The 20,182-nt window shown below is 37.0% G+C and overlaps 1 protein-coding gene and 1 pseudogene across 6 annotated transcripts; both read right to left on the reverse strand.

Moving 5' to 3' along the window:
• Window positions 1-762: 762 nt before the first annotated feature.
• LOC149569997 (nuclear intron maturase 2, mitochondrial-like) lies at window positions 763-15,990 on the reverse strand. 5 transcript variants are annotated; one of them, XM_089822657.1, is made up of 11 exons: window positions 13,380-15,990; window positions 12,060-12,388; window positions 11,551-11,850; window positions 11,355-11,422; window positions 10,734-10,821; window positions 3,194-3,336; window positions 3,016-3,071; window positions 2,277-2,402; window positions 2,062-2,156; window positions 1,499-1,816; window positions 763-1,156 (listed from the first exon to the last, which is right to left on the reverse strand). In XM_089822657.1, exon 1 carries the CDS (start codon window positions 15,659-15,661, stop codon window positions 13,463-13,465), a length of 2,199 nt encoding a protein of 732 aa, XP_089678783.1. In that variant the 5' UTR covers window positions 15,662-15,990; the 3' UTR covers window positions 763-1,156; window positions 1,499-1,816; window positions 2,062-2,156; window positions 2,277-2,402; window positions 3,016-3,071; window positions 3,194-3,336; window positions 10,734-10,821; window positions 11,355-11,422; window positions 11,551-11,850; window positions 12,060-12,388; window positions 13,380-13,462. The 5 variants fall into 5 exon arrangements, with proteins under 5 accessions (XP_089678783.1, XP_089678785.1, XP_089678786.1 ...); XM_089822659.1 differs by lacking the exon at window positions 763-1,156 and having other exon boundaries at window positions 1,457-1,816; window positions 11,551-11,651; window positions 11,778-11,850; XM_089822660.1 differs by lacking the exon at window positions 763-1,156 and having other exon boundaries at window positions 1,457-1,816; window positions 2,087-2,156.
• LOC149569998 (small ribosomal subunit protein uS19-like) lies at window positions 1,884-3,321 on the reverse strand (annotated as a pseudogene). The gene is made up of 4 exons (XR_016362877.1): window positions 3,194-3,321; window positions 3,016-3,071; window positions 2,277-2,402; window positions 1,884-2,156 (listed from the first exon to the last, which is right to left on the reverse strand). The product of XR_016362877.1 is annotated as a small ribosomal subunit protein uS19-like (transcript).
• Window positions 15,991-20,182: the final 4,192 nt, after the last annotated feature.

Genomic DNA, 20,182 nt, shown 5'->3' on the forward strand with positions numbered 1-20,182 from the left:
CATCAAACTTGTCATGTTCTTCTTGGTCAGAGGTCAGATGAGTCTTTGTGCCTAAAACAAGCTCATCCAAATGACGATACTCGAAGATGGTTAACATGTGCTGCTTCCAATGGTTATAATTGCGGCCATTGAATCGTAGACTACCCTCCAACATTAGATTAGTCAAAGATGCCATTTTGAAAAATTCAGGTACAAACTTCAAGATTGAAATTCAACAGGCACAGATTTCAAAGCAAATTCCCAACTGACCCAAAAAAAATCGACAAGTACCCAGAAGAACTGATACAAAACTCAAAAAGAATCCAAAGTCAAAATTCAAATTCGTAGGCTCGAAAATTGAGGCACAGAAAACAAGGCGCACAAAAATCTAATTAAGACCCATTTGAGATCTTGAAAAACCCACTAAGAATCTGAAAACAAAAAAAAAATCCAACCCCAAAAATTAGGGTTTCGAAAAAATGGCCCTGGCTGAAAAAAGTTTGAAAAAAAACTCAGATTTATTGATAATAATGGCGGATTTGTTAAACAAAATGCTGTTGGCTTCCACCAATGAAGTCGTTTTTGGATTGTGAAGTAAAAAACGGCACTGTTGGAGCAAGAAAGACACCATAAACTGCACTTAAAAAAGACTATGCCCAAATTTTCAAAAAAAATCGAAAGAAAACAGACCCAAAGAATTTTGAAAATTTTAGTCACGAAATTATAAAAGTTGTAGAATAATTCCTTATAATGGCACAGATACCATGTTACAAGATTCAAGAATTGGCAGATTAACGGATTTCCAGAGGATTGATTAAATAAAATAGGAACAAATGTGTTCCTTGTAAAAAATTACAAGGATGTTCTTTCTAAAAGAAACAACATAGACTGAAGACAAAATTAGAAACAAAACTGAAGACAACCTAGGAAACATTCATATCTGGACTAAAGACAAAAGAGACAAGATAGGAAACATTCCTATCTAGACTGAAAGACGGACTACAAACAAGTAGTTGACCATTATAGCATTTAACTAAGGTCTTAATAGTTGATAAACTTACGATTCCTAACTGTTTGCTTACATTTGCGTGTGATACTACAACATATCTGTTGTGAGTATGTCTGCTATTGTTCTAAGAGGAGTTCACTGTCTGTAAGATCATGAGCGGTGCTTTTCCTGCACACAATGCATTCAAATTAGTAGCATCATGGTTACGCAAAATGCACCCTTAATAAAACCTTTGAAATTTTTGGTTAGAGTGTATTGCTAGGATGTTGCAGATTAACTAATTGGAAGGAGATGAATTTGGCTTTGATTGTTGGAGATTGATGTGGGCGTGATTTCAGAGGCAGGAACAGCAATTGCAGGGTAATATAATCCAATCAGTTCAATCATTATAATCCATCAAATTGTGCATAGAAAATAGATAATCTAACTTTGAGTATATGCATATCATTTTGAATAAGAATCAAGTACTGGAACAAGGGCATGAATTTTGAATTTATTTATAGAAAATACCTGAAAGAAGTTGATTGAAGGAGCACCTCTATTTAGTTTGGCCAGAAGACCAATTATAGAGTCATTGTTATAAATGACAGAGTCTAACTGCTGATAATTATCACTTTAATCTTGAACAAGCCCGCCAATGACAGCACCCACAAAAACATTAGATTCATTGTTCTTCCTGCTAAACCAAGCTGCAGAACTCCCCTTGAAGCTCACCAATGATGAGTCCACTTTGTACAAAAATACAAATGAAGCTCTGTGGTGTACATGGCTGTCGTAGTTGCTGCCACAGCTTGTTGCTAGTCAGTTGTCTCCAAGGCTTTAATTAGCCTGTGAAGAAATAAAAAGCTAGACATGTTTCATGTAAAAACATCTAAAACTATCAAGAAATAATAGATGACAGACAAAAAAACTTTCAAATATATTAGACCTCGTTAAAAAAGTACTTGAGATCATTAAGTGAGCTAAAATGAAAAAGCCCACCAATAACTAAACAACAGAAAGTTCACTATGCCTCTCCATTATAATTTGTAGTCATATGGTATTGAATAAAGACTTATTTCAGAGGAATAAACCTCAAAGAATGTGTTGCACCAATACCAGGCCTTCCATGTTTTACAGGCTTGTATGAAATAGAGAACTCTGCCAGATGATGTCCAATCATCTCAGGCTGAAATAACATTTTAAGAATAAGTATTTGTTGCCCATTTAAGAGCTAGAAATGTTATCTGACAAGTGAAACAATGATCATAATAGTGAATTTGAGAAAAAGGAGAAAAGCCATGGGTACCTTGATTTCAACCTGGTTGAAGGTCTTCCCATTGTAAACACCAACAATGCTTCCAATCATTTCAGGAACTATAATCATGTTCCAGAGGTGGGTTTTAAGCTTCTCCCCTGCAGGAGCTTCTCACTTCTGCTAACAAATAATTCTTACTATTAACCCAGCTGATGTGTGCCAAAAAAACATGCTTCTGAATAAGTGCCCATAAATATTTCATAGTTAAATTAATTATGCTTGGTCTAATTGACTTTCAGGTTGTACCAATGTGCACATATATTACAATGCCATCTATTCCCATGGATCTTGGTATAATCATGCTTTTACCTTAGTTTGAAGCATACTACACATTCATCCAAGTATCAAAACTCTCTGTTCATAAAATATATGTGCTCAGCCATGAAATTGTACTCTAGCAAAATTTATCTTCAAAATAAAAACAAAATTGTCTTCCCATCATGAATTTGATGGTAATGAGCTATGTTTTCCATCTAAAGTTTATAACAAAAGGAAAAATCCTATAATACCAAAGCTTATAACTTGCACCTCACAATTAAAGTTCTTCTATTAACGCAAAACTGAAAACTCTTAAAAAATTATGTTTTGAGACTGCTGATATTTACAAAAACCAAATGGACAAATTTGCTACTGGTCGAGATAAACATTTTAACTCGCGAGTTAAAAACTTTAGTACAACTTGATATCTAAAGAAAGAGCTACAAATAATTTGAACATTGGCGTTACTCACAGCTTTGCGGAGTTTCTTGATTAGTCATTGGCTACCTCTTCAAGCCTTGCTGGAACCTTCACAATTACATATAACAAATCAAAATCGCAAAAAACCAGACTTTCAAAAAGAATAAAAGAAACCCAAATATTAGGGCAAGTTATAATACTAATCCTAGGGTTTAAAAACATCTTGGTACCTTATTCTCACACGGGCATGGAAAATCTCAACAAGATCATCAGAGGACATATCAAGAAGAGCATCGAGGTCAACACCTCTGAATGTAAACTTCTTGAATGTTCTCTTCTTCAGAGTTGAGGCCACATCCACTTCATTGTCTGCCTAAATTTTTTCCAAAAAACAAATACAAGTAGAAGTGAAAATAGGGATTTTGGAAATCGGATTCAATGTGATCTTGAGTAATCCTGTAAGTATTTTATCGAAAAAATTTCCCTACGGAACTTTTAAAATGAAAAATAAAAAATGGTGCCACCGATCATGCATATTTTTACTTAGCATGGCCATTGTTGAATCAACTAATGCCGCTGCTTGCTCAATAAAAAGAAAAATTAGTGGGATAAAATCAGAAACTTGCAACAAAAGAAAACGAAGCCGCCCATGACGAGGCATTAAAGACGCAGGATTCACTCAATTTTCACTGGCTTAGATAATTTAATGCTAATGCAAATAATAATGGGATAAGTTTTGAGTAAGATTTTTCATATTATGTGTTTGTCAGACATGAGGGGCTGCACGAATTCTGGTATCCTGGTGTGAGTCAAATTCTGGTTGCAAGCAACCTCATGGGAGAAGCCTATTGGCTAATAATGTTTTGAATCTTTGATGTTGAAGTTGATTGAACTATATGAAGGTATGATCACTATGATTACAAGTTTAACTATTTATGGTGTTTTTGTTGTTTATATCATAAATGTGTTTATGCCGCTATACTAAATTCTAATTTTAACTCATGCTTCATACACACACACACACACACTATGTCACAGGGTTCGGTGAACTTCAAAGATGAAGTTCGATATTCATCGCATATTCAAGGGTTAAAAAAGTTTGATCGAATTCGCTAACAAATTCAAATTTTAACAAATGTATGTTTTTTTTTTTTTTTTAACTTTTTGTTGGCCGCTTTGTCTGGCATGGATAGGAAAGAGCATTTAAGCCGAGACAAGGGTTTAAGCCGACACGCGAAGACGAAAGAGGGTTCACAGCAATCTGCCCAATGAATGGTAGCTTCTATATATTCACCAACAGAATGACGTTGACTTTGATGACTCATTCATCGCTTCCGTTTAATTTGCTGTCCTCTACATTTGTACTCAGCCTTCATTGGGCTTCCACGAATATTTTATGCAGGTTCTCGAAGATCTCCCATTGGCAGTTAACAAGCCTCGACGGACATTTCTAAAACAACTATTTCACTTTTAGGCAATAATGTGGTTTATGATATTATTATAATGGATGTAATTTTTATTTCTTTACAAGTAGTAAAATATTTGTATTTTTTTAATATTAAAAACTCATTAATTTTAAATTTATATTTTATTTATGTTTTTTTATTAATAAAAAAAAATTAATACTTTGTATCTTTATCTACTATTATTATTTTATTTTATAATTACTTATATATATATAGATAGATTTTAGTTATGTTTTATATCAGTAAAATATTAATATTTGGTATGTTCATCTATTATTATTAATTTATTTATTATAATTACTTATATATTTTATTTATTTAAAAATTATCTAGGGCGAATTTAATGTCAAATTTTTTTCAATTTTTTGGACCTTGCCAAACTTCATCCAAACTTCATGATTGTCGAATTCGAACTCGAACTCGAACTCGAACCTTGTGACTTAGTGTATATATATATAATAATTTTTACATGTTTTTGTACTAACAAACCCAAACCCCTTTCCAAAAATTTGATGAACTTGCGAACCGGTTCTTGAACTTCGAACTTGAAACCAAACCCAAACCGACAACTTAGTTGAAAACAAATACTCCCCACACCCAATGCCTAAATGCTTTTTCTCTCTACAATTACACATAACCAAACCATAATAAAATATGACATTATCACAATTCTCAGCTAGCTGTTATCTAGTTAGGCTCTGATACCATGTTATTTTTTTTGCCCAAAAAAGAGATAAACAGTAATAAATTAGTACGAACAATACACAAAAGACTCAACATTTATCTTGGGAAAACCCTTCCACTTGAAGGGAAAAACCCAGCCATGCCAACAAAAAATCTCTTTTATTGATCAAGAAATGGTCAAACTACAAAGCTTTTCACTTTATTGATTTACAATATACCAAGCAATCACATAAATAGATTGCATAAGACTTCAACTCTTTTTGATGAATAGTCCCTTCTCTATTAATTAAATATTAAAGTCACATTCATAAAAAAAGGGGTCGGGGGATACAAGATCACCCACAAGAGTTCACATGGCAGAGCCGCAAATCAAATAGCTATTCATCAAAAAAGCATATAAATTGCCCTCAGGCAGCTAAAGTAGTGCTAGTCGAGGGAGGTGGATCATGTCAACCATTTAAAGCCCATACATCAGCAGAGGGTGGCCAAGGAGGAACCCACCCGTCACCAGCAACAACATCTTTCTCTTTATCTTCTTCTCTCTCCCGCCCTCGAGGGCGAAATCGCCATGTCCAGCCGGGGGAATGACCACTTGGGATCAGTACCAGAGGCAGTAGGACCAGCAACCGAGGACCAACCAGAGCCTCGCAACGAAGAAGCAGAGTGGCGTCGGCAAACGTCCCAGCCACTGCTAGGAGAGCGGCAAGGAGCCTCGGAATGTAGCTTCTACGAGTGGCAAGCCGAGGAGCTACAGCCCTAGTGGCAACCTTGGGGTAAGTCTGATCCGCCAAAGCAAAATCTAGCAACACCTGGCAACCGTACAAGGCGCATTACCCCAATGATTAAGGAGCTCCTGCAGGTGGGCCACCTCAAGAGCCACCTTGTTGGCTTGTACTTGAATCTTCATCATCACAGTACTACATATGCAAGCTTTAGTATATATAGATACATTTAATCAAGAAAGTTATCAGTGGAGATAACTGCATTCCTATCCTTCCATAGAGTGAAAAGAATCTCTATCCTGAAAGCATGTCAAATCTAGGTATACTTAAAAGGGATTTTGGGGAATCATATAACAGAACCATATGCCAAGAAAAGGGCTCTGGCCTAAAAGGCTTGAAAAAGTCATGTATCTAGAGCCAATATTGCTAAGCTCTGCGACATAACAAAAAGATGTGCAAGAAAGACTCTGATTACCCACAAAAAGGACAACGCGGGTCAAAAACACCCAAATGCTTGAGTTGAGGACCCAGAGGCAATCCCTAGAAAAGGACACAACAAGCAATGTGTGCAATCTTCAACTCAGTGATTGCATTCCAAATAGTGTTAAACCTGTATCTCCAATTTTGCTGCGAAGAGTGGAGGTGCCAATGCAGGTAGAGAGAATCAACCATAGGCAAGTGAGGCATCAACCAAAGGTATCGCATCTTGGGTTTGTAATTAACATGAGGAGTACACATAGACCATTTCCAATCTTTCCACCATGGTTTGACAGGCTGGACACCTAGCTTGTGAGGCATATGGGGTGGCAATGCAGAGACCAATAGGTCAAAAGTCTGTCAATTTGGGTGAGAGAGACGAAACTAGACCTGCATATCCTCCTAGGATCTAAGGCTCGTAATAACTCTGGAAAAAAAATCTTTGGGAGTCTTGATGCCAAGTTTGAAAAAACGCAGTGCACTGGCACCCTGAATCTTGGCAAGGGGCACACCTTGAATTGCAAACAAGGGTGACCACCAAAGATTGTGTTGGTACATAGAGAGCCCATCCCTAAAGCCATCACCAACCCAATGAAGCCACGGCTTGATGGCTTCCCAAGCTTTACAAATGCTTTTGACAAGAAAAGAGCCCTATATTTGCATTGGCATCGGCATGATGAGAAGGGTTTGAAACCCAATACCCTTCCAAGCGGGTTTGTTAACTAGAAATCCAAAGGAAATGCAATGCCTAAGAAGGATTTCCTAGGCTTCATCTCCACTGAGGGACCGGATGACCCATTTAGCACATAAAGCAATACCCTATTTCTGAGTGAAAATGAGGCCAAGACCTCCAAAATCCTTGGGCAAACAACAATAATCCCAAGTGACTGTGAAATCCATGGTGGTCAGCTCCCAAAGCCAAGAGGAAATCTCTTACGAGCTTTTCCAACTTGAGATAAGAGGCTTTAGAAGGAGCTCAACAGGAAGAATAATAAATAAAAGTAGAAGCTAAAACCTTAGAACAGAACTGGAATTTTCCAGCCAAAGAAAGTAGCTTGGTGAGCCAATAATCCAACTTCTTAGAAATCTTGGCAAGCACGGTGTTCCAAAGATCAACAGTTGAAGCTTAAAAAGCAAAGGGAATACCTAGAAAGCAAAAAATCCCTTCGTGTTGAATCCATTTCCACTAATAGTGGGCAAGCCAAGGTGGAGCTAGAAGAATTGATTGCTTGTAGCACAAGGCTTTGTGCCATTGGATGGCAGACCCAGAAGCCAAACAGAAGGTCTTGAGACATTAAAGAGCATTCGAGACATTTTCGTCATCCTCAATTAGCATGAGGAAGGTATCATCAGCAAAGTGCCCGTTGACAAGTTGAGCAGTACACTCGAGCAAGGAAATGCCCTTAACACGGCCAGAGGAGATGGCATTGGCAAGCAAATATCCAAACCCTTCAGCAACAAAAACATACAAAGCAGGAGTCAAAGGACATCCCTAACGGATGGACCTAAAGAGACCAAAGGCCTTAGATTGCCTACCATTGATCGTGATGCAAGCAAAAGCATCCCTGAAGAGCATTTCCACAAATTGGAGGAAAACTGGTCCAAATCCTAAGGCTTGAAGCATAGTAAGAATGAAAGCCCATTCAATATGATCATAAGCTTTGGCAAAATCAATCTTTAAAAAGAGAGCTTGCTGCTTAGATCTACAGGCCCATTCCATACCCTCCCAGACAACAATAATGTTGTCAAGGATGCATCTGGATTTGATGAAACCAATCTGCTCAAGGCGAACAATCAAAGGCAAAATATGGCGAATTTTGAGTGCCAGGGCTTTAGCTATGATCTTGTAGGAGACATTCAACAAGGTGATAGGTCTCCAATTGTAGATATCTTCAGGGTCACTGGCTTTAGGTATGAATTTAATGTTTCCTTTGTTAATAATATTATCGAATGATTTAAAATAAAATGCTCCAAGGTAGACTTTGTGCAAATTGGCCCAATGGCATCCCATAAAGCTTCGTAAAATTCACAAGGAAAGCCATCACACTCGAAACCTTGTCATCTGCCATTGAGAAGACAGTTTCCTCTAGGTCACTGAGGGTGAGCATTTACTCGTAGAAAGCACGTTGTTCAACGGCAAGCTGGTTAGGAGTAACAGCAGTGCATTCCTTCAAAGCTTGGTCCCTTTCCGCAAAACTGTCATGTGCAGTGAAAACCTTTTCTTCTCATAGTGACAGACAAAAGCTTGAAGAATGTCAGGCAACTTAGAGAAGATCTGCTGACCTTCCTTATTTTTTTAATCCCTACCGAGGTGTGACTAGCTCTAAGGACTTCAAAGAACTCCTTTGAAGCTTGGTCTCCAACTTCAACCCAGTGGAGACGAGCCTTAATCTGAGCACCTCTGGTGGCATAGAGGTCAGCAACCTGCTTCTAATGGTGGACATTGGCTAGCCGAAGTTGCAAATCTGAATCAAATGGTTTCATGGCCAGGGCCTCAAAGGGCATATGCAGGACTTTGGTGGTTGCATCATAGGAACGCCTACGGTACAGAGCAAGTTGCCTACCGTAGATGCAGAGAAATCTAGCCATATGGGAGATGACATCATTCCACCATTGAAACCATCCAGTGTGGATGTGGGGTCGAGGCTCTAAATTCTAGACACACAAGATATGAGCCATAGTGGGATCATAACTCAAGTGTGACATGTTAAGAAAAAATTGTGTTTTAGAAGGACGCAACTCTTCATCTTTCACATGAAGGTCTCTTTGAATCTCAAAAATAAGACCCTTCATATTTCCACATATTCAACACTTCATATTTCCATATGCTTTCATATTTCCACATATTCAACACTTCATATTTCCATGCGCATGCATGTCTCTTCGCATTACGTATGAGACATGCCTTTTTACATAATATTAACTTAAATATAATCACAGATATCTCTTTTCAGCTGAAAATGGCCATAACGTCTCATTAAATCAGATATGAAGATCTCTATCGCAGCTACAATCTTTAACGGATAAGAGGTTAGGTTTATGTTTCAAAATTAAATTGCACACAAATAATCACATATGTAGTGGTTAATCTGTGTGGTAAACAACCTAGCCTCAATTAGTGATTGGTAGGCGGTTGATAAGTATCATAATGGAAATTGAAATATATCAACTGTGGCGGTACTTTTTCATCCTGGTATAAAAGTAAGATCATTTTGTAGGATAAAGGCTAGTACAGAATTTAGTATGACAACCTTTTAAATGAGTATGGGAAACATACCGTCCAGAAAAGGTAATCTGAGTAGATTTGTGTGATTTAACAGCAGACACATACAGATGGTTAAGAAAGAGTAGAATGGTGCTCATTTATTTTGCATATATTCATTTAATAATATGAAAATAGATGGATTATAGATAAGGTCATGGCTGTGTAAACAAAGTAAATATGTTATGAATATTAATCCATTGAAAAGCAGGGTAGCATAAATCTGACAGCAATAAACAGGATAAGTAATTGATAGATGATAACAGAACTCAGAAAAGTTGCTTAATTTGAAATAGAATTACAGAAATCATCACAGTTCACGATAATAATTTAATGTTTTGGATTTTATTTTTCCTTTTATGTTAATGATGTTAGATTGTAGAATATGATTCAAATTAATAATGTAAAATCTGGAGATACAGATCCACCAAATTTTCAATGTTCTACTTCCTACACCCCAAACAATTCTGTGCGTCTATGATTAGAATGCACTGAGCAATTAGTTTTTGGTACAGACAAAGCATAACATTTAGTTGACAAAATGTGGCTCTAATCAACTATTGAAGTGGTTTGTGGCCACACATTACAATCAATAATGTAGCAGTTGCCATAAACATCAAAATATAAGCAGTGCTTCAACAGTGCGTAGCTGAATTTAAATGACAGTGTCTAAGGTATGAAGAAAGGCACACTCAAAGGGTAATCATCAGATCATAATAAACTTTTCCTGCCTGAGATGCAGATTAACACTAACATCTTCAGACATGCCTACAAGTAGGCAAATAAGGCCAATGGTCCATAGAATGATTTGTACATTAATCTTCTATAGGGTGACATTTAGAGAATGCAGTCAGTGGAAGTTGAAAGGTGTATATGTATATTAGACCACACAGAAGATGTCTTTCAGATTGTAATAAGTTAATAACAGGTATGAGCATGCAAAATGGTCCAATGAGGGGTACCATTTTGCAACAAGAAGCTTGTTGGCAATTCTCAAAAGGCATTAAAATTTCCCAAAGACAACACAGAACCTCCATTCACCTCCCAAGGCCAGTGCAAACAACAAATTTCTTGGAAGACATCAAATAAAAAATATTTGAGCTGATTCAATTTGAAAAACAATAAAGCCTCATCTAGAAGAGCATTAAAAGGTACGTACTGTTATTGCAAGGCAATTTTACAGAAGATCTACAACAGTCTATTCTATACTTCATCCATCAGCAAGGGACTTGAGCCGTAAGATAATTCTGCAGAGCATTGGAATAAAAATGAACATTAGTATTTCAAAGCAATTCCATGCGTAATGTCAAAAATTTGATTGGGGTAGAAATTTTGTCAAAGACAAGACAGACACCCATATTACTCGAATCAATGAATATAGAATACAGTTGAATTGACATTAATATGAAATCATAACATAATTTTGCAAGATTTACAGGGTTTTACTATCCAACATTATCTTTTTTGTAATTTCAGCAATGTAAATGACACGGAGTATGTAATACTTGGTGTACGGAGGAGGTCTGCTATACATTTTCCACATGTATTAAGCCTGCTAAGAAGACAAAAAGAGGGAAACGGGGAAAAGCAAACAGGGGCATCTTATTGCTGCGGCATCTTATTGCTGCTATGAAATTAAGATCCAAACCATTTTCCATAGGTTCCCAAACAATGGACATAAATAATGTATGATAAAATAATCTATGCAATTTGTGAATATTCTGTATCTTCCGTTCTGCTATCTACATCACAGAAGCACCAAGTTGGCAGCTGTTCATACTTTCTAGTTCCACATTCGCATGTAGTGCATAGAAGAGCATTAGAACCATCATTAGTGCACCATAATGCCTGAAACAAAGCATGTCATGTAATACCTTAAAGTCTTAATCATCATCTTGTAATCAAAACAAGGCCTGGATATCAGTTAGCCTGATAAGCAGTTGATAACCAACTCACAGATGATAATATAGCCCTACCACTAAGCTGAGCTGAGGAAAAGTCTGTGTAGTTGATGGCATTAATGTCGGGAACATGATTCAAAATGAAGGCCCTTGAAGACAACCATCAGATGTGGAATCTGAAAAACAAATAGTGCCGATGATCTCACTTTGAAAAGGGCTAAAAAACTTGAAAATTTTAGATGCAGCCAAACAAAATTATAGTAAGTTTGAAGAACTTTGAAGTAAGATGAGTGAGAATCTACAACATTAATCCTGTTGGCCTAAATTAGTTGTCTGTGTTCAAAATTTGAAGAAGCCATTGAGTCTTACAGACATCTGTAAATACCATAAGAATTGGAAAGACGTGTTATATTGAGTAGGGCAGACATGTTAAAAGTATATGTGAAAATTGATGCCTACCATTTTATATATGATTATATGTGCCTCTAGGAGTAAAAATAATTGTTTCTTGATCAGAGAAACCCTTCAAAAATTAGTGCGTTGCATTACAATGTAGAAAGAAAAAGGGCAAGAATTGTTCTCACATTGTTTCATGGTTTCGACACCCAAAAATGCCAGCATGACACGGCTTTCCACATGGGAATGTTTACCACACAGATATCCTTTTCCAACATCTTTACTAAAGAAATTACCAATGGCTGAGACTTTTCCGACTGCATGAGACACCTCCAACGGGCCAAGTCTGCAATGTAAAAGACTATCAGCTAACAAGAAATAAAGGAAGGGAATGCATATGTGGAGATTTCAAGGATGGCACAATCGGTAGCATTCATTCCTGATAAAGTAGGATTCGAAGCCCCAGGGCTGGTATCTGGTCACCAATTCTCCAACGAGGTCACAACTCCACTATTTTCTGCAGTGGAAGAAAAATATTAGCAAATGTCAAAGTGAAGTTTCAAACATATTCATGAGTGATGGTTCATTTATATTTATTGCTGAAATTTTTGCAAGGATTTGTAGGCGTGGGCATGCAGATATTGTCACATCTGAAATGGCTCTCAATTTTCTTCAACATGTTAGGAAATGCAGGAATTCAAAAGATGTGACGCATGCTTCAACAGAATCGGTTGAGACAGGTTGTGGGTTGACATTTTAGCAAGCTATCACTCGAGATATAAATGACTACCATGCAATAGAAGAAATGGACAGATATTTTATTACAAGAAAGATGGCTAATTTAGATCTTGACGACAAAGATGCTCATTGGATGATGTGGACATTATTTGACAAGATAATTATGAATCAAACAAGTATCAAGGTGGATATTAACCTTGAGAGCCTACCGGACAGAGACTTGATTAAGAGATGACTACTTTGGTCTTGTACTTTATGGAACAAATTCAAATAAATGGTCAGCGCCATGTTCCACAGAGACAACAAAATTACAAATAATAGTTGATAAGGTTGATTTAAGCATCTCTCTAAAACTTCCTTTGACATTGCAAAATTACAGATCGATAAAAAGTTTCCAAGCCTCCAAAATTTGCAAATTTCAACTATTCCAATACAATGATCTTTACACAACCTGGCAAATTATTTATCAGTTAACATGTAAAGTCATTACATACAGATCTATTTTAAGAGGGAAAATTTTGGACAACAGTCAAAATCATATAGCTTCATAAGCATCACAACTGTTGCCAAACATAGAAGATGCCTTCTGTACAAACGCCTACTTGGTGAGAGAAATTATGATCCATCCTATATATTTTTAAGAATGGCACGAGAAATTAGTGCACGTGATGTTATCAAGAGTGTGAAAGATACTGATATATAGAGCTTCCCAAGAACAACGGCCATGACCAATATAGCATCCATTTACGGATAGTGCTAGAAAATATTACCTCGCTGGTTTGCTTCCCAGCAAGACTTCCATGGTGCTTCCCAAAAACTATATAGCAATTATATAGAATATTACCCTTCACATCTACGCAGCTCTGCTAATACCAACTCCAAGTTCCTCATCATCTGAAGGATCTGTTTCTTCTTTGGGGACATTAACATCCTGAGCTTGATCAGAAAAGATACCATGTCTTTTGTAGTTCCATACCATAATCGACATATAATCCTGCGGTGCAATCAAGCCCTGCTCATGCAGTGAGGCCTGTTGCCCCTGCAATGTTTTAGGATTTTCTAGTTTTAAATATTCCTGTAAATTTTGCTCATGGTCTGGTCTCCAATCCTTGGGAAAGGGTGTATAATCTGTTCCAGGTATCAAAGACATCCTTGTGAACTGAAGGCCGTCAATGGAGTCAACAAGTCCCATCCTCATAAGCTCTTTGAAATGAGGTGACGACCCTTTCTTCTCCTTTAAAGGGCGGCTAAGATTATGTGAGGCAATCTTGTAAACTTTGGCTCTGGATCGCAGCTTATACTTAGCAGCATAAAGCTTTGCCAAAGAACCACGGATAATATAAGAGCAAAAATTAACTACTTTCTTACGGTTGTCTGCATACCTGAACCATTCAGCCATTGTTGACAAAAGCTTGTTCATCTGTGCATTGGTGTATGCTTGAGTTGCATGAAACATGCGAAAACAAGGCTGCGGATCAGGATCTCTATCGCCCTTAACCAGTTCTAGTTTCCTGAACTGCCGAATGCATTGATTCAAGCTAGCAGTTACCGAGAGCAATGTACCCACGCCTTTCTCACTCACAATCTTGCCACCAGATGCAGTGTATCTCAGAGTGGGATAAACAACTCGGCGACAAATAACATGGTCAAGAAACATAACTCCCTTAGTTATGTGCTCTATTGGCACACTGTCGTTCTCAAGGTTCAGTCCATACTTTAGTTCACAGAAGTCAATCAATTGCCGCCGAATCGTCACGGCATCCGCCCGAGGACCCCTCACTCCAATCAAAATGTGCCCTCCATATCGAATGTAGTCCATCTTCCTAGTTTTGTCCGGACCACTAGTTGGAAGAAATTCAGGCCACGCATTGTTGCCTGCTGAATTATATTCATTGCCCACAACATCAGTGCTTGAGGGCCGAAAAAATTCCTCTATCCTTTCTTCCATCCAATGGTCAAATTCGTTCAAACAAATGTTAGCAAGAAGAGGACTCAAAACCCCACAATGACCCCAATCTGGAACCTTTGCTGCCTCTTCAGGGGCAAACCCAAAAAATGTCAGTAGCCAATAAGGATCAGGCTTCGGTTCCCCTTCCTTCAAAACCTTTTTCTTCAGATATTTCTTCTTCGTCTTCTTCTTCTCCAGTTTGGGCGCCCCAACAATAACAGGCGTTGTTAGAGCAGACCTGATGAGATCAATTACCGTCTTATCCCTCACGTCCCGGACAAGAGCATTCATCACTATCCCAACCCTAACACCATCTAGAATAGTACTCAAGTCCCCTTTTAAGTACCACAGATAACCTGCAAAATTACTTCTGATATATCGGATTGCAGTATGTGCAGTCCTCCCGGGCCTGAAAGCAAAAGATTTCTGCGAAAACCGAGCCTCGAACACTGGCTCCAGGATCATAAGTAACACTTCTTGAACAACCCTGTCCTGAAATGGAGTGGGCTGTGTAGACGACAATAAAAATTTCAGTTTCGTCTTAGATAATGGACCTGCTGGAGTTTTGTCCTTGGGTGACCTGATATAAAAATCCAGCCGCTGCCCCCATTTAAACCTAGACTCCATAACTGCATTCCTCAAAGCCAAAAGATCCTCCAAAACACTCTTCTCAATTTCATTTCTGTGTGTAAGTGACCCAGTTTCATCCGCATAAACCTTCTGATAGGCCATTATCCAAACTTCAAACCTCTTGAGATAAGCTGACAGACTATTAACAACTTTATGATTGTCTCGGAAGCTATTAATCCACAAGCTGGTGCAGACATTAACGCCATCTTCCTTTACCAAGGAACGGGGTTCTTCAGAATCAAAAGCAATATTCCTGTTCCTGTTCCTAGTCTCGTAGGCATGAACCCTGGGACGATTATCTCTTCCTTCAAATGTCGAGGTTGTATAACGTTGCAAGAGACCGAACGAGACATTCAAAGACCTTTGTAACAAATTCCCATTAGCTCTGCGATATCTATGAATCCCTCGCACATGGGCAGCGCACAGATGGTGCATCTGGCCAAAAACGTTCAGCCTAGATATCAATACTGCCATTCAAAACGTACGAAGCACGAAAAAATCCATGAATTATACAAATTTATCACTGATTGCCAATTATGCAAAACCCCATTAAACCCTTCAGCTGAACCGTCACTACTGACCACAGAATCGAAGCATTACAGATCTTATTCGCAGACTACTGCGAAAATAACGAAACACAACTAGGTTTGTAACTGTGGCAACATACCATTATAAGACGAAAGAAGAATGAAGTTGAGAGACCCATCTTTTCATACAATGTCGAGTACCCAAGATGTCTCGTTTATTGCAGTCGCCCGCTTTTGTGCGAGCAACACCGAGCTCATAATACAACAACTGGTGAGGGTTTTGCAAATAGGGTTGCAAGCTTTGGGTTTAATCGTGAGAAAACTCCATAGTTAAGCATGCTCAGTGTGGAGTAGTACTTGGATGGGTGACTTTCCAGCAAGTCCCAGTGCTTCACCTTTGTGAGCATCACCTAGATTCAATGAGTGCTAAGTGTTCCATTTATTCTCATGAGAGATGGATTCATGTTGAATCACTACTCATGAAACATGGGTCAATGAGTTTGACTCAAAATCACATAGTTAAATTCTGATAGCAATATCACAATTTGACATATTGTAAAAATTATCTCCTACTTATCAATTGATGAGCTTAAGGGGCTTTCTAATGAATGGTTCATAAGGCACAACAGTTGGTGAAGGTTTTGTAAATGAGGTTGCAAGCTTTGAGTTTAACCATGGAGGAAACTCCATAGTTAAGCATGCTCAGTTTAGAGTAGTACCAAGATTGGTGACCTCTTGGGAAGTCTCGGTGCTTCACCCCTGTGAGCATCACCTAGATCGAATGAGTGCTAAGTGTTCCATTTATTCTCATGAGAGATGGATTCATGTTGAATCACTACTCATGAAACATGGGTCAATGAGTTTGACTCAAAATCACATAGTTAAATCCTGATAGCAACATCACGAAATAAAATAGGTTGCAGTTTTTCATTATTACTTTCAGGGAGGGTAAGCGTCAAAGATCTATGTAGTGTAATGCTTTTTGGGTGAAATTTGGTAAATTGAAAATGTGGTTAAGGTGGAATGAGTAAATTATGTCATATGTGATATATAATTATACCCAATGAACATATTGGTTTTAAGGTAAAATTTGTATAGAATTTTGAATAAGAATCGTAATTTGCATATTATCTGATTATATTGAAAAGTCATAATTATTAAGTTAATAATAAAATAAAATAACTATATAATTTGAAAATAGAATGAAAATGTCTATTGATTGTTGATCATAGTTGGAATAATATCATTTTCCTCTATGCACGGGAGAAAGTGTAAAATTAGATGAGTTTGGTTTTGCTATGAGGGTTAGTTTTCAATAAGTTAGCATTCAGCCTTAAGGGCTTTAAATCTGACGAAGTCATTAGATTAACAAAGTTAATGTCAAATTTAAAATAAATGTGTGGATATACTCTGAAATAGAAAAATGGACAAAATTGTAGATACCTCTGAAATGGATCTTGTGGAGTGCTAGAATCTTACTCAATTTTGCATTCTTCACTCTCAGCTCATACCTCATAAGTCATTGACATTCTAAAATAAAAATGATTATCGGTTCCACCATGTCGCAATTGGCATTAGTATCTACTACCTGGTGTAGAGTTTAGTTTAGAGCTTGTGGCAATTGTTGAAAAGTTCATGTGTCTTATCTACACCTGCACATCTTGCATTCTCTTCTAAATGTGGCATGAGATCTTTTATACAAGTGACCAGTCGATGATAATCATACAAGGAGATGTATTCAAACAAGATTCTAGCTATTGTGTTACAACCCTGAGCAATATAATGTTATGGTAATTGGATCTCATTATTGAAGGAATTTTCAAATTCCTGTTTCGAGACATTGTCATTGATATTCTTTCAATCATATGTATTGGACTTGCATCAGGTGCCTTGATAGGTCAAATAATCTTACATTTTCTAGAATGTTAGGCATCCATAGTGGAAATAACATTGCTAGCAAGACAAGGGTGTGAGCATCTTTGGCTCTAGGTGAAAATTTGGGTTCAAAATTAAGTTATTTATGAGAAGAGAGATTCTAGATCTACATTAATTGTCATGTTGAATTAGGCATATTTATACGTGAAATACAAAAACATCCTTTAATTTGTTTACCTTCCAATGATATTTTGAATTGTCAATTAAAATGGTGTATATTTATTGATATTGTAAGAATTTGGCTTAGGCCAGAATTCACCCAAGAACTAAAGAACTCAACACAAGCACACAGTAGACTAAAATAGACAGAGTATGATCATAATGATGATATTCATTCAATAACTGGATGAGAGTACACTAGGAGTGCCTGAATATAAAGGCCTCAGGAGAGCTTCTAGAATGCATAGAAGTTAGCATCATGATATGTCATACAACCAGGCACATGTCCACCAGATATGGTTTATCCTCCATTAAGCACGGGATTAAGTGCGATGATGTGAGGATAAGCCTACAATGGTGTAGCATGCAAATCAATGGTGTAGACAACATGTGCTAAATGAGGAGTACAAATAACTGTGTTGTCATCATGACAACTCAGTGAATGATGCACACTCCTGTGTTGTAGACACCATGTGCATAATTAGAGTTGCGTAACTCAATGAGAATACACAAACTCCTAAGTGTCTCACCTAAAATAATAATAAAATAATGCATTAACCTAAGTAAAACTTAAGTAAGTGTAATAAGTAAATACTTATTTACACCAACAGATATAATACTTAAAACAACATTATATCAATTTCCAAAGAAGTCACAGCTTGGCCTATAGGTGATTTTTGAAAACCAACAATATCTTATTATATTTCAATCTCCTTAAATATCTTGTGCAAGATATATGAGATTTATTTAAAGAAAAACTTCCAACTACTAACTAACTTCACCAAAGGAAAAGGCAGAAACATTATTGCATAAGGGAATAAGTGTTAGAAAGTAAAGTCCACCAAGATAATTGATAGGGGGGTTGAATCAGTTATCCAACTATTAAAACATTTATAACATTATTAACACTTAAGCATGTAAGCAATATAATCAACAACCATAAGAAGATACTCATACACAATAACACCAAATATGTTAACTAGGGAAACCCTTGATCAGAGGGAAAACCCTAGTGGTTGGTACCCACAAAATAATGTACTAATATAAAAGTTCCTTGTTAGAGGATGGACTCTATTAAGAGCCAATGAAATACATTCAATACATATTAGTCCTTGTTAGAAGACTTTAAATCCCTGTTAGGAGGTTCCAACCCTGTTAGGAGTTGTAGAAGGCAAATAGGCCCACTGTCCAAATAGCTTCAGGGGCAAGATCACTAAACTCACTGTCTAACTAATCTCTGTATTATTCTTTGCAAAATAATTATAATGTATAGCTCCTTCTCTATCCTTTGGCTAGACCAAACCTCTTCTGATCTCGATACCAGATCACCAACTTTGCATCTTAAATCACATATTAATCGCACACTTTTCATAACAAGGAAAATATCCTTCATTTATACCATATCTTCAAAATAATTCATTGAGTCGGCCTTGAGGATTTCTCAATTAATTATAATAGGACCTCACTAAGATATTACAAAAACTTTACATCTTTTCACAAATACAAATTACTATTAGCTCACACACAGTCTTTACAAATTCTCACTTGTGTGACCTCTGACCTTGCGCACTCATTGATATCATCATCAGGTTGGCTATTGTCATTGTTCAACTTCACATATTACAATTCTATCTTTGTTACGAGATACAATCCAAACATCAGAAATTGTTTCTGAGATACTCTATATGTATATTATCTTCTGTAAATCGGTCATATCTTCTACATGTCTTCGGATTATTTCATGCACACTTAACTACTTCATTAGGACACAGTGTAGAACACATCATTAACTGCGCTTGACCTTATCATCAAGACTTCATCTGTATGACCTTGTTCTCTATCTGCTACTCTACTAGTTTTCACATAAATAATACTATGTTGACATCAATGACAAACACAGTCATGAATGCAACATATCAATCATGTTAACGATATCTCCAAGTGTTCTAGAAATGTTTAGGATACTCCCCCAAAGGAATAACATCAAGATTCATTCTAACAATCTCTTCCTTTAGCATTGATGACAACATAGATGAAAATCATCTAAGTTCCAAGAATACCAAATCAAACTCTATTGTTGTTGTTGTTCTCTTCTTTTCAAATCCTCTTCATCAATCAAATATGAAACTTACTGGAACACTGCTTTGTTTGTGCTTTCTCATTCTTAGGGTTGACATTAGTTGGTCACACTCTTATTCTCAGGAACAACTCTTTGTCTTTTCAGTTTTACATGGATGGAAATCAATTGTTCACAACTTCTCCCCCATTAAATGTTTCTCCCCATTGACATCAACAATACTTCTCCCACATACATAGGAGATGTATGCAATAAAATCTCTCCCTCATTCATAGGAGATATTTTTCATGTATACTT

This window comes from Cupressus sempervirens, chromosome 3, assembly GCF_028749045.1.
Source record: "Cupressus sempervirens isolate cs-2001-9-10 chromosome 3, ASM2874904v1, whole genome shotgun sequence".
NCBI lineage: Eukaryota > Viridiplantae > Streptophyta > Pinopsida > Cupressales > Cupressaceae > Cupressus > Cupressus sempervirens.

Bases quoted from the DNA above. Each gene is read 5' to 3' on its own strand.
- LOC149569997 (XM_089822657.1), bottom strand. From the start codon at position 15,661: ATGGCAGTATTGATATCTAGGCTGAACGTTTTTGGCCAGATGCACCAT.